The sequence below is a fragment of the Canis aureus genome, chromosome 19 (genome assembly GCF_053574225.1).
Source record: "Canis aureus isolate CA01 chromosome 19, VMU_Caureus_v.1.0, whole genome shotgun sequence".
NCBI lineage: Eukaryota > Metazoa > Chordata > Mammalia > Carnivora > Canidae > Canis > Canis aureus.
In genome coordinates, this window is record NC_135629.1 from 13,959,486 (window position 1) to 13,986,787 (window position 27,302).

Consider the following 27,302-nt stretch of genomic DNA (forward strand, 5'->3'; position numbering starts at 1 on the left):
GAAGTAGCAGCTAAATTTCCATTTTGCAGCTTATTTCCTAGGAGAATGGCTGTTACTGCAGCCACTTAACAAGCAGATCTCTTGAGAATGAAGCTCATCCTACAATCTGCACTTCTACTGAAAACCAGAGGAGGAAATTCCCTTGTTTGAGGAGCTCATCCAACTGCTCTGGCAGCATGAGCGGCGTTCCACTCACCTCTGTTTTCTTATGTTCATTCTCCCCAGAGGCACCATCCATGGCCTCATCAGGGCCCTGCCCTTTGTAAACCCAGAGCTCCGACTTTTCCACAATGGATCTCAGCTGATCCAAGTCTTGTTTGATCTGTTTGTAATTGTCGACATCTTGGCTGGTAACAAGCAGCTGAACCTGAACAGACAGGATGTATCAGTGGTGCACAACAGCCTCTTGGACAGTCAACAACAAAAACGAACACACACATACAGGAATGGCAGCCCCAGCTACCTGTTTGAAGGCCTGCAGGACCTCCTGCCTCTGACTGAAGTGCCGAAAGAGCAGCTGCAGGGCCCCTGACACCAGGGGTGGGTAGTCATGCATCGTCAAGTGCAGCAAGACTCGGAGGAAGGTTCTGCCTCCATGGTCATCCAAGTCCAGGGGGGTATTCTCCTCACTACAGGAGTGCGTGGAAGGGGAGAGGCCAGATGAGCCACACGCACCCTTCTGTCACACAGACTCACCCACCAGTCAGAGTTCTAACCCCACAGTCAACCTCAGCAGGCTTGAGTTTTAATGAGCTTCTGTAATAACACACTACTGTTTTAACTTCAACTATCTTAAGAGGTGAGGGGACAATGAAGATCTCACCACTGTCCAATTGTAAATCAAAGTCCCCACCTTCCCACAGTGACAGGAACTGGCTTTTTTATCCAGATTCCCAGCTCCTCGATTTGAGTGTTCTTCTGCTAGGTCTCATCTATGGTGGGAAAACTGCACACAGTTGTGTTTCTCCTAAATTAGTAGTTGATTTTTTATTTAAGATGCTGTAAGCCAGTGCCTACCAAAGTACCTGTGGTAAAGGACCAGTTGCTTTTATTTCCACTTTCACAGCTACCTGACGTCTCAGTCTATACCAGGTCCACTGGTCATGCACTTAGATATGGCAGTATCAGGTTACTGTAAAAATGCCCAAATGATTCCTCTCATTTTATTTTTAAAGATTTTACTTATTTATTCATGAGAGACAGAGAGAGGCAAAGACACAGGCAGGGGGAGAAGCAGGCTCTCTAAAGGGAGCCCAATGAGGAACTCAATCCTGGGACTCCAGGATCTTGTCTGAGCTGAAGGCAGATGCTTGACCACTGAGCCACCCAGGTGTCCCTCCTCTCATGTTCTGTACTTATGTCCCAAACTGGCAGCAAGCAGTCTGCAGACCCCGCTTTGAGGAATGTCGCCACGAATCACGACAACTCAGTGTCCTTCAACTGAGATTAATTAGCAAACTGTCAGAGGTTATCTCAGTGTCTATGATAACTATGTGTTATTTATACAATTAAAAAATTAGTGACCAAGGCCTGGATCAAATGGCAGACCACCACATAACTGAGCATTGCCACTCAATGATTGTGTCTGTGGCTATATTGTACTTACAATCCAACGAATGCCAAATGTTGAGACCTTAATGCTAGCAGGTTAGCAAGAAAAGCACAGAGAGGACTTCGCAGGAAAATATTCTATTCATGCTACATGGTCCAAAAAGGTGTGAAGACAATTTCACTGATGTTCAATATTAGAAAATGATGGGAGAGTTGAGATACCACAGAGCACACGGGAATATAATCACGCTGAACTCAATGTACTCTGTTTCAGAAAAACATCTTTCATCATAGCAAATAATATTGCTATTTCGAATTTCTTTGGTTTTACATTAAGCACTGGGGTAGACTGCCAACATTGGTGTCCTCCAGTAAAACAGATCATCCTGGTATATACCTCCTTATGTAGGCCCCTCCCACAGTGACAGTGGGCCTTCAGCTATGTGATCTGCTTTGACCAATAGGATATTAGTAACATGATAAAAGCAGGTTTGATTAGTGTTGTATACTGTTGGCCTATCCTGTTGGGACCTTTGCACTTAGAGCTAGTCACCATGCTACAAAGAAGCCAAGACATTCCTGTAGAGAGAGAGGAAGGGAAGGAGAGAGAGTTCCCAGTCTTACATATATTTCTACCAAGGAGCCAAAAATGTGAGTAAAAGAACCTTGGATGTGCCAGTTCTAATCACCAGCCCCCAAAAAGACTGAACAGTGGCCAGTAGATGAGCCATCCAGCTTAGGCCCAGTCAACCCATTTAATTGTGAGAGGTAATAAAAGGATTATTTTAAAAAATCCACTAAATATCTGGAGTAGTTGTTACACAGCAATAGAAAACTGAACCAAGAATATGTATATGAAAGAAGTATGTGGGGGTGCCTGGGTGGCTCAGTTGGTTAAACACCTGTCTTTGGCTCAGCTCATGATCCCAGGGTCCTGGGATGGAGCCCTGTATAGGGCTTCCTGCGCAGCAGGGAGTTTGCTTCTCTCTCTCCCTCTGCCCCTCCCCCTGCCTGTGCTCTCTTACTCTTTCTCTCTCTCAAATAAATAAATAAAATCTTAAAAAAAAAAAAAAATCTATGTGCATAGGGTATTTATACCAGCTTGTGGCTATTCGAGTCTTAAAGGTATTTTAGTCTCATAATAATGTTTTAAGTCAACCTTGAGTAATCTGATCTTTTAAAAAGGGGGATCATGCAGTCATCTAATGTTAGAGACAAGGTATGTTTTTGTTGTTGCTGTTGCATGGTCTCTAAAGAGCTCAGAGACAAAAATGGCGTCCACCAGCAGCAGAAACACATGATCTTGCTAACCTCACTTTGTTTTCAATTCCCTCTTTCTTTCAACTCTATTTTGCACCATTAAAAAAAAATCTTTTAATACATGCACTTGGGGAAACCTACTTCCATTCTTTCTATCCCAGGCAGGAAACACAGATATTCACACACAGACACAGCCAATTAATATCATTCTGACCTGAGCCGATAAATAAACTAAACCCAAAGGCTGTTTCCTAGAAAAATGAGGGAAAAGCCTTTTAGAGCTACACAAAAGGAGGCTTCCCAATCTTAGAACCACCTACAAAACTGAACACTGAAAATATACTTTCCTTCCTCCAAAGATGCCTTCTGCTTGCTCTTCAATGTGTTCAAAGTCAAGAGTACCTGGAAAGTTATAGAACATAGTTTCAGATGTAGAAAGGCCTAAAAACATAGGCTGTTGGTGAACTTTTCTAAAAATAGCCTTGTCCCTGCCTATAGGTTAAACCTCAAGTCTTTCAGAATCTTGTATTGTAAAGCTGTGAAGCCAGGTCAACCCACATCACACTGTCCAGTGGCTCTGGTGTGCACTGTTCCACATTTCTGCTGGTTTTCTACCCACTCATGATCCACTTAGTAGAGCAGATGACCTCATGCCAAGGAAGCTCAGGCCTTGAGAGGTGAAATTGTGTCTACCACCACCTTTCCCTTTCCCCTTCATCACTATTTCCTGGGCAGGGAAAAACTTCCATCATGAGTAAAAGTTGCTAGTGGACAATAAATATTTTTTGGCATTTCATGTAATCACAACACTACAACTCTCAGCTGTCTTATGACTAAGAGACTCCAAGATGGAAGGAAACAAGATCTAACCCAGAAGAGATCAGAACTCTTTCAATTATTCCTCTACCCATAAAAGGTAACTCCTAGGATTTCAATATACTTGAAAATATATTTTTGCAATATACTTGCATTGCAATATACTTCATTGCAATATACTTCAAAATATTAGTATTTTATCCTTTCTGTAGAATGTACTATTGGAATCCTCAGTTTTTATTAGACTCACACCCCATTCTATGGCTGAAATCCCATTGTGGAATCACTAACCTGGTACATTACTTGGCCCCTCTTGGCTGCTGTTTCCAGAGGATGTTTCCGAAGTCTGGGAATTGCTTTCATCAAACTCTCTCTTAAATATACACAGGAGGCAGGAGATCCTATAATCCAATCTCACATTCAAAATAAACTAAAGATTCAAGTGGAAATGGAAACAGATTGGTTACATTAGCATACCACCTGTAACACTCTGCCAAGCCACTGCACTCTGGCTGGGCCTGGTATCTGCTGCATCAATTACCTTAAGCACTAAGTGAGCCAAATATTTGGCTTAGATTTCAACAATTACTTTAACAACAGACTTCTATGGAGTATATCAAGTCTGTCCATAGCACCTTAGCTTCTAGTACAAACTTTAGCACCCTGACAATTAATTTAATAATTGGAACAATAAATCACTCACTCCCTACTCCATCCTCTATAAAACATGACTTCAGCAACTATTATACGCCAACTCTGGGCCCTGAAAAGGGTGGAGTTAGCTGCCTTAATTTAAAAGAATCCACAGAGAAATACATGCATGCTTTTACTACTAGAAATTAGCATGGTCCATATTTTTCATTTCTGATGGTTTCCTTTGATTTATAAAACAACTCTTGGGTTCCTTCTTCATTTACTTCTTACATTCCTTTGCCCTCTACTCTGAAGCAAGTTACATTTTCCAGTTGTTGCAAGAGCCAAAAAAAAAAAAAAAAAAAAAAATCAAAACAAAAAAACCAACTGCTTGGCATTATTTGAGGACCTTACGGACATTCTCCCTTCCATTCTCTTCTCGTCTCTGCCTTGCCCTCTTGGTGACCTGACTCAATCCCAGGGCAGTCACCTCTCCCAGACTGAGATACTACTACCTTGGCTTGCCTTCTGAGCTCTTGGTCATTGTTTCCTACTGATTACCGGACATCTCATCTGGTGTCTTGCCAGAGTCTCAAACTCAGTATTGTACAAAACAATGTCAGTCCTGCCCAAGTTCTCTCAACCTCAGTCAACCTCAGAACATCTACTCCTCTCTGATACAAACATCTAATCACAGACTAAGTCCTGTTGGTTCCACTTCTACTGGATCTCTCCTACTATTTCCCCCTGCTCACATCCTCCTTAGCACCTGCCTTGCCATCACCAGATCTACCTCCCAAAGGTGTTTATTTTTATGTCAGTCCCCTTTATGAAAATTCTCAAAGGCTCACTATAGAACTAGGTCCTAACACTTTAGCACCCAGAACTCTCTAGAATCTGGCCTGGTCCTCCTTTCCAACCTCATTTTTGACAACTTCCGTTCCACACACTCTGTCTCTGCCCAAGGGGAGTTACTACTGGTCCATGAGATGTCATGCCCTGGTTCAACCTGCTCCAAGTTCAAGGGGACTTGAGAATGTCCCCTTGGTTCTATACTACAAACCTCGTTAAGGTGTAAAAGCACAGATAAAATCTATCTCCTCTGTAAAAACCTTCTCTGGTGCTTACTAAATGGGATCAAATGATACACCCCCCATGTCCTAGGAGAATACTTTTCTCATAGTTTTACTTCCTTTTTTTTCCCTATTAGACTATAAATCTCTTGTGGGTATAATCTCTGTTCTAATCATCTGTGCATTTTTCTGAGTGCCCAGCAAAGTGCTTTACGTATGGTAAGGGGGAAGTATTTGTTGAAACAATGACTCCACCAACCAGTTGTTCTAAGATGATGACACTGAGAGGACCTCAAGGGTGTTATCAAGTTTTATACTGCATCACTTCTGATACATGTTCATGATACTAACATACTTGGGACGCATAAGGCATAGCCTGAGAAGTCCTTCTCAACTTTTGGTTAGGCAAAAATTCAATGAGGCTTCTTCTAAAGTCAATCTTTACAGCACTAAATATTTGAGGACTCTCATTGATGCTTTCAAACTATTGGTAAAAAGTGACTTCAGACTCAAAAAACAAATTCTTAAGTCTATAATAATTTGTAATCACCTACTACATGGTCTGGGGTTGGCAAGAGGCAACATGAGACAAAAGAGAAAAAAAAAAGTGGTAACAGCATTATTTTCATTAAGGAGCAAATGATTTTGCTGATGAATAAAAATGACCTACGAGCAGAAAGAGGAAAACACAGACTGTCAGGAGATCAGGAGGGTTCTCATACCTGAGACCAATCCCTGTCCTCAGTAGATTGGCTCCCATACCTCCTTTTGCCCATGCAAGGCCTTTACTCCTACAATTATCCTCTCTCCTATGTCAACAACTTGTCCCTCTCTCTAGCTGACCATTCCATTCATTCCATTCGGCATACAAACTTGCTATCATCTCTCAACTTAAAAAACATTCTAACAAAAACTTCCTGTTACCAACAATCACCCTCAGGCACTTCCCCATTTTTCTGTTCATTTTATAGCAAATCCACTCAAAAGAGTTATTTGTACTTACTGCCCCACTCGGATTCAACCTCTCCCATTCCCTCTTAAATCCAACCTGCTCCAAAACCTGCCAAGTGTACTCCCACCTCAAGATCTTCTCATTGCTATTACTTCTGCCTCCGAGACTTTTCCTAGATATCCACATGCTAGCTTCCTCACTTCATTTGGGTCTCTGATCACATTGCCTTACTAGAGAGGCCTTGTCTGATAACCCCAACAAAAACAGATCCCTGGCTTCCTTCCTCCTGGCGGCCTCCAACCATCCTGATCCTCCTTTAGATTTTAGCATCCTTAACACTTACCACTCTCTGACACAGAATATTTGTTGTTTAATATGCCTAAGAGTCCTACCAAAATGCAGGTTCTTTAGAAGCAGGAATTTAATCTATGTTGTTCAGTCTGATCTCCAGTGCTTAAAAGTACTTGGCACAGAATCAGGTTCAATAAATATTTGTTGAATGAATGAATGAAAAAGGGAAGGGAGGGAGGGAGGCAGGTGTTGCCAAGTTCATGGAACCTTAAACTAGTTATGAACAATAAGCAAGGAACCCAGCTTTATGTAGAAGCATAACCAAGTGAATTTTAAGCAAAAGGAGCAGCTTGGGTGAAGCCATAGAGGTCAATGATTATGGAAAGCTAAGGCAACTACAGGAAGTTTTGTCATGACTGGAGGAACAAGGCACATTGGGGAGGAGCATGAGATGACAGGAGAGGGATAAAGACAGCTAGTTCATAAATGGCACTGAACAATGAGCTAAGAATTTACCTCCATACTCTCCCCCAGAAAGTCTAGGGCTTTATAAGAGCAGGGAGGAGCATGATCCAAATGGTAACCCTGTGAAGCACACTTCCCACCACGCCTGGCTGATGGTTACCTGGAGTATTTCGATGATCTTCAACTTGGTGTCCATGACCATGATGTCCTCCTTCTCTGGCTCTGCCTGTTTCACATTGCCTTCAGGGGCAGCAGCCATGGGAGTCATGGGTAAAAAGCCTCCTCCCCGGAGCACGACCTGGGTCATCAGCTCTCCAACCCCATGGATGGACCGCATTACATTACTGCCTAGGAAGGGTCAGGACAGACCTCAGTCATGACAACATTCTGGAAGAGTGGTCTGAGGCACCTGGCATGGGGAAGAGACTGAAGACATATTATTTAACATGTCCCTGTTCTGACACATTCTCAAGACCCTAGGAATCAGAAAAGGTTAATACCCATCAAAACTCTGGGGACTCAGGAGTAACAGAAAACACATGGGTTTTGAAATTCCCCAAGGGGCATTTTTGTGTATTAATTCACCTGCCAAATTTTACTGGTCACTTAGCATATGTTTGTTGCTATACATAATATTAGGGGTATAGCAGTAAACGAGGCACAAATTAAGTGCTGCTATGAATACTAATCTTGAGCACACTGGATTACCTCTGAGGCTCAGTTTCTTTATCTCTAAAATGAGAATAAAGGAGCTCAGTCAGAGGATGAGATGGTGAAAAATATGTGAAATGACTGATCACAGGACCTGACAGATGGTGGGAGATAAGGAGATGTACTTTTTCTCTTCTAGCTGTAGAGACAATCTCACTAATTATCCAGACACGAGTACCTAGTATGTGCCTACCCTGACCCTAAAACAGAGGAAAAAACAAAGAAAGGCAGATTTTCCTATTCACAGATTGGAAATACAAACCTGGGTTTTATTTCATCATATGCTAAATCATCATTGATTGATCACAACATATCAAAAATGAGGACAGGACATATGTTCTTAAGAGATGAGCATGAAACTGGTTAGATAACTTTCAAATGGTTTGGCAAAATAGACACCCAGACTCATACATAGATCTAAAGGAATTTGAGCAAAATGTGAATAATCAAGGACTCAAAGATCTACAGGTGTCTGCTGTGCTACTCTTTCAGCTTTACTTTTTGTTCGAAAATGCCCATAATTTGGGTGCTCAGTCAGTTAAGTGTCTGCCTTGAGCTCAGGTCGTGATCCCAGGGTCCTGGGATCAAGCCTCAAGTTGGGCTCCCTGCTCAGTGGAGAGTTGGCGTCTTCTCTGTCCCTCCCCCCTCTCCCCAACTTGTGTTTGCTCTCTCTCACATAAAATCATTTTAAAAAAGGAAGAATAAGAAAATATCCAAAATGAAAAGTCCAGAAGAAAAGGACAAGGGAAGGACAGGAACTCACAGGGAAATACATGATACAAGTAGTAAGGGGAGAGTCTGGGAGGGCATGTCCCTGGGGTGTGGGTGCCAGCAAATCCTACTCCTCCACTTTGCTGCAACATTCTTACCTTTATTCTCTTCTCCTTTTGCCATTTTGCTAATGGGGAAGATTGTTGTCACGTGCACACAGTCCAGTATGGCCAGGAGGATTTTCGTTAATCGTAGAAGGTCAGAGAAGTTGTAGAAACCAAAGTAAATTAGATTCCTAGCCAAATTTACAACCTATTATATTAAAACAAAGAGAGAGACAGAGAGGGAGAGAGAAATGGTGTTAAAGTGTACCCTTCAGTTTTATGTGGACTAGTTGATAAATGACTGATTCTGTCCCTCTTTATAGTAAGAGAAGGCATATACCTTGCTTGCCATTTCTGATCAAATTTCGTTTTATAAGGAGAAAAATAAGAAACAAAAAACTGCACAGCTACTGACTTCTTTTAATAACTAGTTAATAAACAACTGGCCTAATCATGTGTCTGTGGAGCTTCCCAAAGAGAATACAGGGCAAGCCATGTTATAGCCAGAGGGCATAGATAACAATATTGCAATCCTCAGAAATAGAACTCCTCACAAGGAAAGGGGGGACTCAAAGAGAAACATTTTAACTCAAATGTAGTAAGAATTTATATACCTCAAAGGATCTGTGACAGATCTCATAGTCTGTTTCTTTCCTGTTGTTTTTAATATAAAATACAGAGTATACGTACCAGTCTATCATGTTACATGATAGGATTCACCCTGGGTACTTACTCTAAGAGCTTAACTACCATTAAGCCAAGTAACTGCTATCAATTCTATTTTATTCTTGAACAAAATTGAGCTGAATTCCTTTTTATTACAAAACCAGAGTATCATGATAGAAATTACCACATGCTAAAATATTTTCTATTTACCCAACAGAAAAATGACCGATGAAAAGCAGATAAAACATACAGATCATTTCATTATGAGTTACCTCAAATGTAAGCTTATTTTTCTCCTTATCAGAGAAAGGAAACCTCTGACAAACCACATCTCTTAAATACTCCTCCACAAATTCCATGGTTTGGGCAAACCTCTCCTTAATTTCATCTTTGGAAGCTCCACTACTATCATAGCTAAAAGAAAAGGAGAGAGAAAAGGAAAAAAAAATTCAAGAACTTTATAGTTAGGCCTTTCTCAGCTGCTCGGCCACAAAGCCGAGAACCCCCCCTCACCAACACTCCTATCTCACCCTCTGTCCTTACTTTATTCTTTCCCCCTTAGCAGCTATCATCAAGATATGTAATCATTTGAGGCGCCTGAGGGGCTCAGTCTCTTAAGAGTCTGCCCTCAGCTCAGTTCATGATCTCAGGGTCCTGGGATGGAGCTGGAGCCCCGTGTCAGGCTCCCTGCTCAGCGGGTATCTGTTTCTTCCTCTCCCTCTGCCCCTCCCCACCCACACCCTCACTTGTGCTTTGTCTCTTGCTTTCTCTCTCTCTCTCTCAAATAAATAAAATCCTTAAAAAAAAAAGCAAAAAAAAAAAGCTATGTAATCAATTGTCTTGTTTGTATCTCTTTCCCTTCAAGTGTAGAGATAGTGTTCTGGTTGGTTCATTGACATATTACTTAAGGCGGACACAAAGTAGAGACAAATATTTGTTGACTTTAAAAAAAGAGACAATGGAACCCTGGGTGGCACAGCGGTTTAGCGCCTGCCTTTGGCCCAGGGTGCGATCCTGGAGACCCGGGATCAAATCCCACGTCGGGCTCCCGGTGCGTGGAGCCTGCTTCTCCCTCTGCCTATGTCTCTGCCTCTCTCTCTCTCTCTCTGTGTGACTATCATAAATAAGTAAAAATTTTTTAAAAATGTTAAAAAAAATAAAAAATTAAAAAGAGACAAGACATAAATTTAATCATGCCATCTTTCACATTCTTCAAAAAAAGCAGTATTTGCCATCTACTTTTTAATTTTAAGCTTGATGGGGAAAAAAAAGACTTCATCTTTCTGTTATGATTTAGCTAGACTTTACCATAAGTTGTCTGTCTACCCTGACCCAAACATGATGAGGTTTTAAAGCAACATGAGGTCTCGGTGCAGGGAGAAGCCAGACTCACTCATCGATGGCAATCTCCGAGGGAATCTCAGACCAGAGGCGGGCGTATTTCACAGGAGTGACTTGTTCTTGAGGATCTCGGTCCACGTGCATATGAAGCATGAGACGGCAGAAGGATGCCCTCAGGTCATAAGGCAGGTTTTCATCAGACATACAGCGGAGAATGAGATCTACATCCAGCTGGCCTGATATTTCATTGATGGCCAGGTACTGGCGGTCTAGGCACATCCTAGCAAAAAGGTTCAACTGATACCTGGAGAGAAGGAAGGTTACAAAAAGAAATCAGAAGTCATTGAAGATGAATGGGAACACACATTAGACAGTTCAGATATCCCCAACTTTCACAGGAGTGACATTGAACACCTGAACATCGACATGCTTAGATGGCTTCTGTGACCAAGCAGATAAAGGAACACTTCAAGCTATACCACCAGTCATACATATCTACCTTGCTGAGGTGGAGTAATTATGTGACTATTTGATTCCACTTTGCCCTTGTTTATTTTATGAAATAAATGGGGGAAAATGTTACGTGTAAAATGCTTATCTATTTCTTCAGCTGTTTTTTTTATACAGTATATAAAGACCATGTAGGAAATGTTCAAGATATCTCCCATGTTGAGTCTAACTAGAAATTTTATAATACTCTTAGGGTCTTATCTCATAAGCCTCCTTTTTGACTTTTACATGAAAAACACGATGTACAAAGTAGGGGAATCTTCAAAATACCTTATGCTTTCTTCCTCATCCAACTACATGTGGTTTTTGTCACCTCCTGTACTGGACTAGGGAAGCACTCTTTCTCATTCACCCTCATAGGAAGATGTATCAAACGTTAAAAGAGTAAACAACTTCTAATGTGAAATAAGAAAGCTACTGGCTTCCAAAGTGGCAAATACTGGCTTCTGAAGCTAAAATTCTGCTTATTATCAATAACCATGAGTTGAAAGTAGTCTCAATCTCACTAGATACCAGTGAATGCAAATAAAAAAAATATGATTCTATTTCATGCTTATAATATTAACAAAGATTAAAAAGCATCACAATATTCAGTCAGCAAAGACCAGGAGAAACAAAGTTCTCATTTACAACTGGTGGGAGTGTGCACCAAAATATCCAATCTAGAATTGCTTGGTAAAGCTGAAAATATGCATGCTCGCCAATTCAACACTTTACTACTAATATGAAATGGAAACTCTTACTCATATGCAATGCTTTTGAATAAGAATGCTCCCGGACATGAAAAACAAAATTGTGGCATACGATGTAATATCAAGGAGCAATGAAAACATAGCATAATAAAATGGAACCCTGCTCAGCTTTTGTACTTCAAAATTAGAGAAGTACATCTACCGTCATTAACACGAACACATCTCAGAAGCAATACAAAATAAATAAGGCAGGTTTCAGAATGGAACTTAGAATAAAGTACCAATTACATAAATTTCCAGGAGCTGGCAAAATAGTCTGTATTTTTTATGAATGCATACAAATGGAGTAAAATACATCGAGAATGTGGAAGGTTACTTACACACTGTATGCATGAACGGGAGTGAGGGGCAGGGAACACAGGAGGGAATAAAGAGCACTAGAATGGCCAAGTTTTACTCATTAAAAAAATGCCATAAGCACTTCGCCATCTTCCCTTCTCTTTTCTTTGAAAAATTTCTATTGGCTCTCTTCCCCCTTCTTGACCTCTCCGTTGCCTTCCCTGAGGTGGTAGGGCCAGCAGGACTTAAAGCTGGAACCAGGGAGACCCTGGCGCTGACGGAGGTAACCAGCAGTGAGCAAACAGGTACACCCCCTAGGGAACAGACAGTGAGCAAACAGGTACAGCCCCCAGGGAAAGGCCAGCCAGGTTTCTCTGTCATGGGAGGGAGCTGCATATGTGGAAATGTGAAGGCTACAATAACCCAATGGTGTTGGAATGAAATTGCAAGTACTGATGTGGACTCAAAGTTTCATTACAAATTTGCACAGATGGATACAGAAATAGAGAAGATATATGGGTGCCTATATACAAATATACAGATAAATGTGAATATGCACACTTGTTTCCTAGCTCTGTCTGCCAAAGTTCTAAGGAGGTTGGCACTACTATCTCTATGCAGATAAAGGACCTGGGACATAAAGAGGTATATAACTTGGCCAAATAAAAAACCTAGGGGCACCTGGGTGGCTCAGTGGTTGAGTGTCTGCCTTCAGTCCAGGTCGTGATCCTGGGGTCCTGGGATCGAGTCCCGCATCAGATTCCTCACAGGGAGCCTGCTTCTCCCTCTGCCTATGTCTCTACCTCTCCCTGGAATAAATAAATAAAATCTTTAAAAAGAAAAAAAAAGTCAAAAATCTAGTATGTAGGAAGGTCAGAATTTGAACCCAAGCAGTCTGACCCTACAGTCTGACTCCTAAATACTACAATATGCATGTATGTGCTGTGCTGCTACAGGCAAACAATAAACTGTTCTCCCCACCAGGCCAGGGCCCGAAATCAATTCCCTCTGCAAGTGTCAATGAGACCTCATACTCCAAACTCCTAAAATGCACATCATTTGCTAGACAGGTAACAACTTATGACTCCCTGGAACAATCAACAAGTAACCAATAAAATCCTCATTGATTCTTTTCACGGCACCCCAAACTGAGCCCGAAGGGACTTCTCGTGACCTGTAGTAGCTGAGAACATCCCGGTCTTCCTTTTGGCCTTCTTTAGCGTCTTGTGCCAGTTCCCTCACACTCTTGCTGCGGATCTCCTTGTTGCTGTCTCTCCAGAAGAGCCACACCTCCTCTTCATCTTCTCCTGCTTCTAGAGCATTCTCTCCAGTAGAAACACCCTCAAATTCAAAACGAGAAAGAACCAACCTGGAAAATAAGAGAAAGAGGGAAAACTCACTCCATTGAAATACTTGCTGATCCTGGATCAACTGTAGCAATACACTGAAATTTGAAATTTAGCTTCACTTTCAGCAGAAAGACAGAGATGATCATTTTTTGTTCCTTAGTGGCAGGATCACAAAAAGCCAAACATTAACTTCTTCCTATACAGATGCCAGTGGTTCTCAAGCAGGGTGATTCTATCTGCCTTGCACCCTCTCCAGGAGACCTGTGGCAATGTCGGCAGACATTTAGACATTTTTGTTTGTCACAACTGAACAGGAGGAGTACTACAGGCATCTACTGGGTAGAAACCAAGGATGCTGCTAAACACACAGGACAGTCCCCAAAGACAATTATTCAGGCCCAATGTCATATGCTGAAGTTGCATTAGCCTTAAGCACAAAATCAAGTCATGCATAAGAAACAAACAAACAAAATCACTAGCTTAGTGCCTAATTGAGTTTGAGGTTTTGTTTTGATTTGTTTTCTAAACACTGGCCTTTATTACTGGCATTGTACTTACCAGGAAAACAGTTCCCTTGCTAAAAATGAATCACTACTATTACCAAAGTTTCTCTGTACCACTAAACACTTTTGAACAGTGATAATTTAAAAAACTCTTCCCTGCAGTATCTTAATATCATCAATGAATTACCTCCTTTACATTTTAAAACTAATAATCATACGTTAAGAGCGTTAAGCTCTTAAAATTAAACCAAGTGTGTACAAAATGCTCTCGGGTGAATACACTTAGTTTTAAACCAGTGTGCAAAAGTAAGTATAGAGGAGGCCACTCCAGAAGCAAACTTAATTCCCTTATCCAAGACCTTTGCATTAGACAGATCTCATGCCAGCCTGTCTGACTTCAGACCAAGTCTTCACCCAAAAGGGTAAAGTTCTCTTAGCCAGGAGTGCAGACATCCACTGAACCGTACAAGCTCTATCTAAATCTTTTTCTCATCTGTATCTTAAATCCCAAGACTACTCCCTTCCCCACTCACTTGGTCTCAATTAGGATGTCGGCATTGGTTGGATTCAGCACGGCTTTACATATTAGTTCTTGGGTCACTGGGATCGATTTGTTCATGGACACACAGAGGTCAGAGAGATAATCTAAGAATCTGTCGAGAAAGAGAAAGCAAACAAAACATTTTCTGTAGCCAGAGAGGAGGTTTGGCTCTTGGAGCCTGACTCTGCTAAGTGGACAGTCCATACCTTGGACAAAAGAAATCAGAGACATTTCAGGTTTGGCTGCCAGCATCTACAGCACCACCAGGAACCCAGTCACCATAAGAAAAGAAAGAAAGAGGCAGAAGAGGAAAGCGGCCATGACTGGGGCAGATGGAGAAGTGATGAGGCAAAAATGAAAAGAAGGAAGACATCCACATAAGGAAGCAGTGGATGGAGGGGGACCAGAGAAGTTAGGAAAGGCTCTGAGGCCTGAGTTGGAATCCCTGTGCTGATTCTCCTTTAGTTATGTTCTGATATGCAGTGTGACTTGGAGAAATTTCTTGACCTTGCTGTATTACACTTTTCTCATCCACAGAAGAGGATAATGTATAACCTCAGAGAACTGTCCTGAAGATTAAATAAGCTAATTCATGTCAAGTGCTGGTTTAGTTCACTCCCTGGTACATGAGAATGCTCCACAAGGCATCATTTAACTTCATGGGTGGGAGGAGTCATTTTGTAACAACACTATCAGCTCTCCAGTGTGATTGTTCACGATATCTATATTATAAGCTATTTCCTACTTCTAAAATGTTGTGGATCTTTTTTTTTATATATAAAAAATATTTATTTATTTGAGAAAGAGAGAGAAAGCACGAGCAGGGGAAAGGGCAGAGGGAGAGGGAGAAGCAGACTCCCTGTTGAGCAGGGAGCCCAATGTGGGGCTCGATCCCAGGACCCCAGGATCATGACCTGAGGTGAAGGCAGGTACTAAACCGACTGAGTCACCCAGTTGCCCCAATGTTGTGGTTCTGAATCAGGAGAAGAAAAGAGGGAAGAGAGGAAGAAGGTGGGGAGATCTATGAGAATGAGAAATGATAGAATCCTAACATAAAATAAAAACACTCAAGTAACAACTAAGTTTGCAAAAAAAACTCTTATGATATTTGGGGGAAGTGTTCTAACTGATAATCGGGGGGTACTACATGGTCACTGAGTGGCCAGTGCTATCTGCCATTGACTGAGCATCTACGAAGTACCAGGTACTTCACATGCATTTATTCTCATTCAATTTTCATAACCATCCATTTAGCATAGAAGGAAATTAAAGCTCAAGGGGAAAGTGAAGGTCACCCAGCTGGTAAATGTTAGAGCTAGGATTCCACCACAGGTCTGTTCTTTCCGCTACTCATCCAAGAGCCTCTCAAGACTGGCCTAAATGACATCTGCCTCTGGCAGCCCTCAAAAAGGAAACCCAGCCCAAAGCACCATGACTGGTTTGGTCAGACACATTCTGCCAATCAGGCCCACCTCCGCCTCACCTGGGCTCCCTGTTCTTTCGCACCAGACTGACAAATGTGTCGATCTCAGCAGCGGTGATGTGTTTTTCCAGGAGTTTTCTGTTATTGTGAAGCAGGGCAGTGATGGTGTCTTCGGCCAACACATCGTAGCCAATCTGTTTTTGCATGAAGCCAAACTGCTTGGCTATGTACTCCTTTTAAGGAAGAAAAGAAAGGTTGACAGAGAGACCAAAAAATATTAAGTTCAACCCAAAACTGAGGAAAACAGCAACAGTCCCTGATGAGAATGATTGTTTGTAAGGGAAATCCTAGTGGAGCATCTTTCCACAACTTTCTAATCTAGGATAGCAGCTGCAAACTCCCCCACATCCTTCATTTTACTAAACCTGCCACGCAAACGTAATTAAGCAAATTATCCTGTATGTACAGATGGGCATTTTAGTAAGTGCACAGTATAAATATTAATGTGGTGACTTATTTTCCTAAAAGGTCAAAAGCTGTTTTTCAGCTCTGATTTTATTACTAATTCAAGAGGATTTAACTGTGCCTTGCTCCTCTATGCTGCTGAATAAATATACTTAAGCCTACCTAGCTATTTAGAACAATATTACCCCATTCTGTATTCTTTAACTGGGGTGAAAATACATTTTTATAGCCAATGGGTAGCAGAAGCAAGTTAGGAATACCTAAGCCAGTCAACCAGATTCATAGAACCTATGACAACATCTCTGGCTTCTCTCTTTGGGGATCAGACATGATGTTCCATAACAATATATGAGGAACTCAGGGAAGCCTCTTGAAGATATTGCTTCTTTCTATTCAAAAATATTTCCCTTCCCAAGACAATTTGTTTACTGAAAGTTCCAAAAGCCCTTGAAACTTGGCTTAAATTTTTAAAATTAATTCCAAAAACCTAAAAACTACTCAGAGTGTCCACAGTGGACACTGGCCACTTTTCAGCCCATGCTCAATAAGGATGCACATTTAGGAATTCACCAGCCCTCAAAGATACACTTATGCCAAGTGGCATAGAATCCATAAATAATAAGCAGAGATAGTCAATGTAGCAGCAGTAAGAGGGAATGGTTTGGTCTTTTCATGTAGAAGCAAAATGTGCTGGCACACACTACAGGCTCCAATGCATCCTTATCTGAAGATAGCAGAGAAAGAGAATAAAATCTCTTTGGCACTATTTGAGTATGGTATTGACACACCGCAGGTGAATTTAAAGCAATCAGAGCACCCAAAGACCACCTGTCCAGATTAATGAACGCAACATCATAGGTATAGGATACTTTTAATTTCAACAATACCAAAGGCAAAGTCAAAAGCTTAGCAATATTTGCTAACAACATTATATCTAATACTTTAGAGCATTGCTTAAGTTTAATACTATCTTCATGACAAAATATAAAAAACCTTAATTACAGAGAAAAGCTTAAATTTAAAGGCCAGATGTTGAGGCAGTCAAAAGTTTACAAACAAAAGCTTTTTGTAACACAACGCAGAGACTGGGAATCAAGGTTTTCATAAGCATCATCTATGCACCTACAGTACTTAGAGTAACATAGTGCAGGGCCTCTCAACCTCAGCACTACGGACTATCGGGCTGGATAACTATTTGCAGATGGGGATGTCCTGTGCATTCCTGGATATTTAGTAGCATCAGTGGCTTCTATCCACTAGGTGCCAGGAGCACCTCCAAGTTGTGACACTCAAAAGGGTCCCCTGAAATTGTCAAATACTTCCTGGGGGACAATATTAGTTCCAGCTGAGAACTACTAAATGTGGTAACACAGTTCACAGGCTTCCTTAAAATACCAAAATAATGGGAAACCCCAGAGAGGTTAGAACATTTATTTCATTGGGAGAGGATAATATATATAGTGCCATGACATAGACAAGGACTTAGAATGTCATAAAATATGAGCCAAAATCAAAATAAAGTTACCAGCAGACATGTAGACTATGGAAGGGAGCAGGAAGAAAAGATTCCACTCTTCCTTTAATATAAACCCATGTAATCATTTTCCATAAGGCAATAAAAATGTAATACCAATGCCAAAAGAAAACTCTCATTGAAAGGTGGCTGCAGAAGGGAACTTCTCTGGCATCTTTCTTAAGGACTCTATCTTCTGAGGCTTGCAAAAATTTATTTCCTTTCTAAGCGTGAACTTAATAAACTAATCTCTAGTCATTAAGTAACTATAGATGTGAGACTTAAAACTCATGAGGCGAGTACATGAACTTCAGGGATGAAGCTGCCCATTACTTCCCATCCATCCCGAATACCAACCTGGTTTTTTCTGTAGTCTTGCTGGGAGTGTCTCAGGACCCTGTAGCAGAGCCGGCAGATATGTCTGAATGGGGCATGCCGCTGATCCCCAAGCTCCTCCAGCCGCAGCATGGGGCCATCGCCACAGTCTGTGAATGGGGCTTGTAACAACTTGAAGATCTGATTGTGAGAAGGAAGAATGAATGCTGCCATCATTTACAGAGTTAATGGCTAACCCTTGGTCTTAAACTAATACAACCTCACAGGTGGTGGGACTGCACAGGCAAATCTTTCTAGATCAACATCAATAATCTGAAAATTACACACAATCCATCAACTGAGACTGGCTACTCACTGAATTCAGGCCACCTGGACCTCATTGGTCCTCAAACACTTGCAAGTGTGGTGTGTAGGGCAGTGGTTAAAAGTATAGACTTTGGAATTAGCAAATTTTAAGTTGAACTCACTCCTGCATTATTCCCTAGTGGTATAAAGCACAGTCAAGGTAGCTTTTGGTTTTCTCATCAGTAAAATGGAAAGAATATCACTGAGTTACAAGGGGGTCTTAAGGATAAAGTAGATAATAATTGTCAGTTGCATAAATATAGTGCTCAGTGAAGGTTTCTGCCCTGGAATCTGATCATTCTGGCCCCTCAAGGAATTACCACTGTGGAAATGAGCATTGGCATTAAGCCAGAGGTCTAATCTGGGAGTCATCCCATGGAACAGCTGGACATAATTTATTCTTGGACTGGAAATCCTTGCTGAAACATGATGGAGTTTTAATAAATTTTGTCTATCATCAACTGACAGGAGAAAGGATTCTCAAATCCCAAGTTCCCATGGAGAACTACAGGACTAGTAATGAATAGGTTTCTCTTTGGATTTTAGTGGCCAGGAATTTCTAAGCCAAGTATGTAGCCAATATATAGCTGTAGAGAACTATATGGTATGCATTTCTGTGCACTTCATCTACTCTTGTCACTTACCTCCCTATAATTTATCTTTACACCATTTTATTTAAATTTATACCAGGTAATACTATCTATATTTGTCCAGTAAGCCATTTATTCATTCTTTATGGTAAGATTTTGTGATGGTTTATAGAGGTCACTATTTATCAAATACTCCAAATCTTCCCAGACATATGAAATAACCTTAAGGACACAGAGAACTTGTTAGTGTTTTTGACGAAAATGAAGTCGTCAAGTGAACACTTCTTGGAGTTCCCAACAGGTAAATTCTCACATGTTGATAGTCAACTAGTATGTTTTCAACTGAACTGAGCTAGGAAGCCATGAAAATTTACAGAGGAATCTTAGATGCATATTACTAAATGAAAGAACATAGAACTAAATACTGTATGATTCCAACTATATGACATTCTGGAAAAGGCTAAACTATGATAGCAGTAAAAGGATCAGTGGTTGCCAGGGGTTGAGGGGAATGAGGGATGAATAGGCACAGTACAGAAGATTTTTAGGGCAGTGAAAATATTCTGCATAATACTGTAATAATGGATATGTAATTATACATTGGCCTAAACCCAAATAGTAAGTGTACAAACACCAAGAGCAAACCTTAATGTAAACTATAGATTTGGGGGGATTATGATGTGTCAATGCAGGTTTAACAACTGTATCAAATGCACCACTACAGTGGTGAATGTTAATGATAGGTAAGGCTATGCATGTGTGTGGGCAGGAGGTATAAACTTTGTGCTGTCCACTCACTATTGTTATGAACTCAAAACTGCTCTATAAAAATCAAGTCTGTTTTCTTGAAAAGTCAGTTGATCAAGCCTTCCAGGTGGGAGCCATCCATGCTCTCTGTAAAAGCAGTGAGCCTACTGATTTCTTACAAAGACTGCAGGTATGTCGCATCTCACAGACCTGCTTGAGGATATTCTGTTCTCTCATCAGCTTCTGCCGCTCCCTGTTGGGCTTGGAGAATACCACTTCAAGTACGTCTTGACCAGAGTTAGTGCCACCAGTGACAAAGTAAACCAAGTCTTCCAGTAGCTTGGTTACAGACCTTAGGGAGAAAGAAGCTATTAGAGATGGGGAACAGTCAACATCCAATAGGTTGGAAGCTTCACCTTAGAAGACTTCGGCCCTGATGAGTCAGTTAAACACAAGCAGATCCATTCTTCCCAATTTCCTTAAACATGACAACCAATTACCAAAAAGAGTAAAATACACACAACACATTATTGTCCACAAAAGGATAACCACCTTCACAAAATATAAGCCATCAAATTTTATTTCAGAGTAACACTGGCCCCTAACATTTACTTAGGTAGCCCCAGAGGCCAAATTAGAGACAAAGAAAAAAGATGATCTTTTCAACTTTAGAGACTCAAAGAAGTCAATGTGGTTCTTGAAAATCACAAGTAGAAGCCACATATAAAGGCTAAGGCCTGTTCCTCTCACATAAAACTGTTCACAGTTGGCATTTAGTCTTTCTGCAGCAAGGGATTAAAAAAAAATCCAGGGGCTGAGGATGAGTGTGTCTGGTTCTTGTGGGAAGCCTCACCTTCTTTCATTCTGGGTGATGGTGCCTTTCTCCAGCTTCCCAGCTATGGAGCCCAGCACTTTGCTGGCATCATTGGCAAAATCCAGGTCCCGAACTTCAGCAGGAGAAACTGGAACTATGGCAAAAGCTTCCTTATCCTCTTTCACAGGGGAGGTGCCAATCTGAAAAGCAAAATGGTCTTCATGGAACTGTCTTTTGGATTGAGAGAGCAAAACTTCAAACAAGCACTATATTTACGGGACACTGGGCTATCCAAAAAGCTGGAGCTATACCTTGCCATTAAAATCAACAAGACATAGGAACATATCTGGAAAGAAGTACCTCAAATCACTAACAGTTGTTACCTCTCTAGAGATTCTTACTGTGGGGAAGCATGAAGCAGAAAATGGGCTCTGGTATCATTTCATGCCTCCATTCATTCATTTATTTATTTAAGATTTTATTCATTTATTAGTGAGAGACACAGAGAGAGAGAGAGAGGCAGAGACACAGGCAGAGGGAGAAGCAGGCTCCATGCAGGGAGCCCAACATGGGACTCAATCCTGAGTCCCCAGGATCACACCCCGGGCCGAAGGCGGCACCAAACCGCTGAGCCACCCAGGCTACCCCATACCTCCATTTATTAAAGGAAGCGTGTTAAGACTGTTGTAATTTAAAAACATGTTTATAAATACATAAGGAAAAGGCAAATAAGCAAAATGGTAATTACTGACTCAGTTTTATAAGGGTAGACAATGTACCATTCCTTCAATTTTTCTATATACCTGAAAATGTTCATAAAAATAGAAGAAAAAAATTCCAACAACCTCCCCCATCACTAAAAAAAATTTCACTTTTTAAAAATAAAATCCCTATGTTTGTGAATTTATGTTCTATGACCCTGGAAAAGGTAGTGAAGGAGAGGTGGGCCTCTGGGAGAGAAATTAAAGGGGCTGAGAGAACTTTAAAAAAAATGTATATTTAAATACACAGAGAGATAAAAAAATAATAAAGATTGGGGAAAGCTGATTAGGTATCTGATGCGCCTCAAGGCACAAGCAAACATTCCCTGAGCTAAAATCATCCTTCAAGCAGACAAGAAATCCAGACAATTGCTCAATCTTTAGGGCAAAAGCCATGGAATAAAAAGTTCTGGTTATTTCAAAAAGCCTGGGCTTGCTTTAGCCAGGTCCCATGGAGAGAATTCTTTCACTGCATTCAACTTTGTCCATGACCACACACTGGCCAAACCAACAAAACACAGCTCCCTATTCCCCCATCTGTTCTCAAAGGAGCTTTTTCATTAGGGAGCACAAGACCAAAGGAGACAGCCAAGTTCCAGAACTTACTTTAAGCATCACGGGTTTCTCTTCTTCCTTGTCAATGGGGATATTTGTGCTGTGAACCCAGGTATTAGTGCACAGGTGTCTCAGCCGGACATAGGAGTTTCTAAAGGGGAAAATAAAGAAAAAGGATTTGGAGGACAGGAATTTTTAGGTTCTCTATAGCCCCTGACCTAAAATATATTCTATCAAAATACAGAGGGATACCAAAATGGTTTTTTGCTACATACACTAGACAATATAGACTAAGGAGAAAACGTCTGCATACTGAGATGTATTCTAATATGCTTACAATAAGAAATCATAATGATTCTAACATTGGAATATGCTGTATTTCTAAATACAAGATCATTCCTATGAAAAAGTATCTCAGAACAAACTGAGCATAAGACAGGGTAACAAAAAGTATTTACCGAGTATATATTAACATGTATCATGAGAGATGATGAAGCAACACTTGAAATTTTCATATGGATCAATAAAGCAAAAAATAAAATTACTAGGATAAAATGAGTTAATATTTAATAATCTTGTGGTAGGGAAAGCCATTGAAACATTTGGCAACATACTAGGGTCATAAATTTTAAAAGATGGATACACCTTAAAATACAGTTTAAATTTTATATCTTCCATAAAGAAAAAAAAATCATGAACAGAGTTTAAAGAGAAAGGACAGACAACCTGGGAAAATGAAAGAATATCACATGGCATATAAAGGTGATTAATCTGCATTTATAAGGAGATCTTTAAAATCAGTAAGAAAAGAACATCAATACTGGAAATGAAAATGAGACAAAAACATAAGCCAGTAATTTAATAAAGCAAAATATAAATGGCCAATAAACTTGGAAGTATACATTCAATCTCCTTTGTATACAATTTATACAAATTAAAACTATATATCATCTTACTGTATCATATTCCAAAGATCTTAGAGACTGACATAACCCAGTATTTATAAGAGCTTAGGGAAATGATCTGTCCTCACTCCTGGTGGGAACACTGGAAGGGAGTCTGGCACTTTATAAAACAAGTACAATGTATCTATCTTTTTATCTAGCAATCCCATTTTTAGATTTTTCACTTAAGAGATGACAGTACAAGTACAAATAAAAACAAAGCATTATTTACAATACTGGAAAACTGTAAACAATCCAATGTCTCAATAATGGACTAATTATAGTACATACACTAGAATATTAGTTATTTTAAATGATTATAATTGATATATACTTGGAAATATATACAAAATATATTCAATGGAAAATGTAAAAATGTCTCATAATTCTATTTATAATAAATTATATACATGTTATTTGTGTGCCCAGACCTAAAACTACATAAACCATAATGTTAACAGTTATCTCTCAATAGTAAATTTTACATAATTTTTGCTTCTTTGCTCTCCATGACACTAACAATTTTTGTAGCTGTTGTTTTATAGTGAACATGGATAATTTTACCATGTTTTTCAATTTTGCTTTAAGGAAATAGAAATAATGGCTTAGTTCTTGCATCAGGAATCTACCACATAAGTGAGACAAGATCAATGAACATCAAGCAATAGTAAGTAACAGGAAATGCACATTAAAAAACATTAAGTTGGGAGACAGTCAAGTCCTGAAGGACTTTCAGAGGAGGAGATTAATGAGGCTTCAGGAAGTCATGGAAGTTTTTTTTGTTACAGAAAACTTGAGTGAACTTTGAACACTGGTGGGGCTGGGACAGACAAAGGACCATAGAAGTCATTTGTGTTAGGAGGAGTTTAGAGCAATGGTACTGACATGGAAAAGAGGTGGGATGGGGAGAGCATCAGACCAGACATGTATCTTCAGTACATCCTCTCTGCCTTCTGCTTTCCCTCATTCTAACAGCCCTGAACATTATAAATATGGGCAACCATAGTGATATTTACGTTAACTAGAACAAATATACATGAAAAAACACAAATAAGAAATCTGATAGAGATTTGCAATTCTTTTTTCTTCTGAGTGACTTGCACTCATTTTCTTAATTTCAAATTATAACCAAAGCTTGCAGCTTAGGTTTTTATTGGATAATTACATTCTATAAAGTTCTAGGTCAAATTATATTTAAGATACAAAGGGCATTCTATCAATTCATTCTAAGTCCCATTCCCAATCCTTAACTCAAAAGTCATGAGATCAGGACAATTATAAAACAGTCACAAAGTTGGATGCTCTCCCAATGTTCATGTAATGCATCTATTTCACGTATATTGCAATTTAATTATCATATTTAGTATATCCAGGATTTGCAATTATCCTTTTCATTTTGATTTGGAAAGATTCTTTTTTAAAAAGAAATATTTTATTTACTTATTCATGAGAGAGAGAGAGAGAGAGAGAGAGGCAGAAACAAAGGCGGAGAGAGAAACAGGCTCCATGCAAGAAGCCCGTTGTGGGACTCAATCCCAGGACTCCAGGATCACGCCCTGGGCCATAGGCAGGCCCTCAACTGCTGAGCCACCCAGGCGTCGCCTTGTAACCAGTGACCATCACAAAAATTCCTTTGCTGATACCATTTCAGAGACATTCATTTATCTACCTTCAGACTTCCTGATCTTCAAACAAGTAATATTTAGCATAATGTTAAGATACAGGGAAATGAGTATACTACCCCTAAGGTTTTTTTTATCCCTCCACAGGACCAATGAATAAGAAGCCCATTTAATTGTGGCTCTTAGGTTGTTGGTCAAAGGCAAGAACAGATAAAAAAAATTTTTAAAGCTAAGACCAAGTTCAAGATCATAACTGGTAATTAACACTGGTAGACCATATTGGACACTTTTTCCCTGGTGAATACAAGGCTTCCCTTGTTTAAGAGTTCAGAATCCATCTACCTATGGACAACTAGTCCACTGAGAGTTTTCCAACAGAGAAACATAAATGAATTGATGTGGATACAAAAGCAGGGGTCTCTAACCAGCCAAAGCTGCTTGGCCATCTGACCTAAAAGCTTAGACTTCCCCCTTCCTACAGGATTATGTGAATTTCCAACCCATTGGGGAATATGGCCAACTAGCACCTTACTCTCTTTGCCAAGGGAATGACACGAAGCACCTTCTAATAAAATAAAACAATGTGATATGTCAAATCAAAGGGCTCTGTTCTTTGCTATCCCTAGAAAACTAAAACATTTAGTATGTAATATAACTGTCATTCCCTTGCCTCCTGGGAGCCTAAAGAAATTTATTAAATAATTTCCAGAACAGAGGCCATAACATATGGAAACTTACTTAAACCAAAATGTAATTGTGTTCTACAAACCTATACCTGTCTAGTTAACAAATCAATGAGAAAGGAAGCTTTTAAAAAGCAATTTACTGGGGTGCATGAGTGGCTCAGTCAGTTGGTCCGACTCTTAATTCCGGCTCAGAGTCATGAGATCAAGTCTAACAGTGGGCTCCTCACTCAGCATGGAATCTACTTGAGATTCTCTCTCTCTCTCTCTCTCTGCCTCTGCCCCTACCTTTGTACTCACATTCTCTCTCTCAAAATTAATAAAAATCTTAAAAAAAAAGCAATGTGCCTTACTACAAACAATATTTAAAAGGGATCTCAAAATGCATCAAAGATCTAAGAGTAAAGACCATAAACTATAAAACTCTTAGAAGAAAACATCAGCATGATTGTTTGTGACCTTGGAATGGGCATAATTTCTTAAGAAACCAAAAGCTTAAGCAATCAAAGAAAAAATAGAAAAATAGAAAAATTGGACTTCGACAAAATTAAACATTTTTCTACTTCAATAGATACCATCTAGGAAGTGAGAAAACAACCTAGACAATGGGAGAAAATTCTTGCAAATCATATATTTGGTAAGGGATTTATATCTAAAATAAAGAACACTAAAAACTCAGTAATAAAAGGACAATTCAATTTTTTAAATGGGAAAAATTCTAAGATAATACATGAGTGGCCAAAAAGCACAGGAAAAGATGATGAACCTCATTAGGCATCACAGAAATGCAAATCAAAATCACAATGACATGTTGCTTCACACTTATCAGGATTGTTCACATAAAAAAAGACAGTGACAAGTATTGGTGAGAATGTAGAGAAACTGGAACTCTCACATACAAGAGGTGGGAATGTAAAATGGTGCATCCATGTTGAAAAACAGTCTAGCAGTTCCTCAAAAGGTTAGACAGAGTTACTATATAACACAGCATTCCACTCCTAGGTATACACCCAAGAGAATGAAAACTTATGTCCCCTCCAAAAATGTGTACACAAATGTTCACAGCAGCGTAATAGCAAAAAAGGGCTAACAACCCAACTGGCCATCAAGTAGAAACTCGATGAATATATGGTGCTCTACTGGCTTAGTCAGTAGAGCAAGCAATTCTTAATTCTGGGGTCATGAGTTCAAGCCCTATGTTGGGAAATAAATAAATAAATAAATAAATAAATAAATAAATAAACAAACAAACAAACAAGCAAGCTTTTTAAAGGATGGGTATTAACCCTCCTTTAAAAAAAATAAGAAAAAAATAATTGGATAAATACAATGTGGTATAGCAACACAATGGAATATTATTCAGCAATAAGATAAAATGAAGTACTAATACATGGTATAAACATGGATGAATCTTAAAAATACTAAATGAAATAAGCCAGTCACAAAGGACCACATGTTACACGATTCCATTTATGTGAAATGTCCAGAAAAGGCAAATCAATAAAGACAGGACACAGGTGAGTCTAAGGATGGAAGTGGAGCATGGAAAAATAAGAGTAACAGAGAAAAGGGATGATGTTCTTTTTCGTGAAAAATGTCCTACAATTCTGATGATAGGTGCCTAACTCTGCTCGCTCATATACTAAAAGCCAATGAATTGAGACTTTAGGTAAATTATACGGCATATGATTTCCCTCTCAACAAATCTGTTACTTAAAAAAAAAAAAAAAAGGCAGTCTAAATTAGGGGTTCCAAACCTGGAGAATGCAAAGCTGGGCACATACTTGGATTTTCTAGAGAAATATCTATAGCTTTCCCCAGATATTCATAGAATTCACAACCTCACAGAGTTTAAGAATCAAGTGGCCTTTTTACTGTATCACAATGAAAAGCCTCCTTGCAATGTAAAATGCTCTTCTGTGTGGACACTGGCCTCTGTTCATCGCCCTGACAGCACAAGAGAAGGTTCTCCTCCACTCCTGATAGTACCCACACT

The 27,302-nt window shown here is 39.9% G+C and overlaps 1 protein-coding gene across 13 annotated transcripts in view; it reads right to left on the reverse strand.

Moving 5' to 3' along the window:
• ITPR1 (inositol 1,4,5-trisphosphate receptor type 1) overlaps positions 1–27,302 on the reverse strand; it is a 319,171-nt gene that overhangs the window by 148,015 nt on the left and 143,854 nt on the right. For 7 of the 13 annotated variants that reach the window (XM_077857997.1, XM_077858001.1, XM_077858003.1 and 4 more), the window contains 15 exons: positions 22,109–22,208; positions 20,781–20,941; positions 20,138–20,279; positions 18,267–18,425; positions 15,992–16,164; positions 14,501–14,620; positions 13,290–13,484; positions 10,627–10,878; positions 9,506–9,647; positions 8,622–8,775; positions 7,202–7,389; positions 3,919–4,057; positions 3,159–3,213; positions 464–629; positions 197–367 (listed from right to left, as the gene is read on the reverse strand). In XM_077857997.1, coding sequence (XP_077714123.1) covers positions 197–367; positions 464–629; positions 3,159–3,213; positions 3,919–4,057; positions 7,202–7,389; positions 8,622–8,775; positions 9,506–9,647; positions 10,627–10,878; positions 13,290–13,484; positions 14,501–14,620; positions 15,992–16,164; positions 18,267–18,425; positions 20,138–20,279; positions 20,781–20,941; positions 22,109–22,208 — 2,317 coding nt within the window. Of the gene's footprint in view, positions 1–196; positions 368–463; positions 630–3,154; positions 3,214–3,918; positions 4,058–7,201; positions 7,390–8,621; positions 8,776–9,505; positions 9,648–10,626; positions 10,879–13,289; positions 13,485–14,500; positions 14,621–15,991; positions 16,165–18,266; positions 18,426–20,137; positions 20,280–20,780; positions 20,942–22,108; positions 22,209–27,302 lie in introns of all 13 variants that reach the window. The other 6 variants (XM_077857995.1, XM_077858002.1, XM_077858000.1 and 3 more) reach the window with 1 other exon arrangement.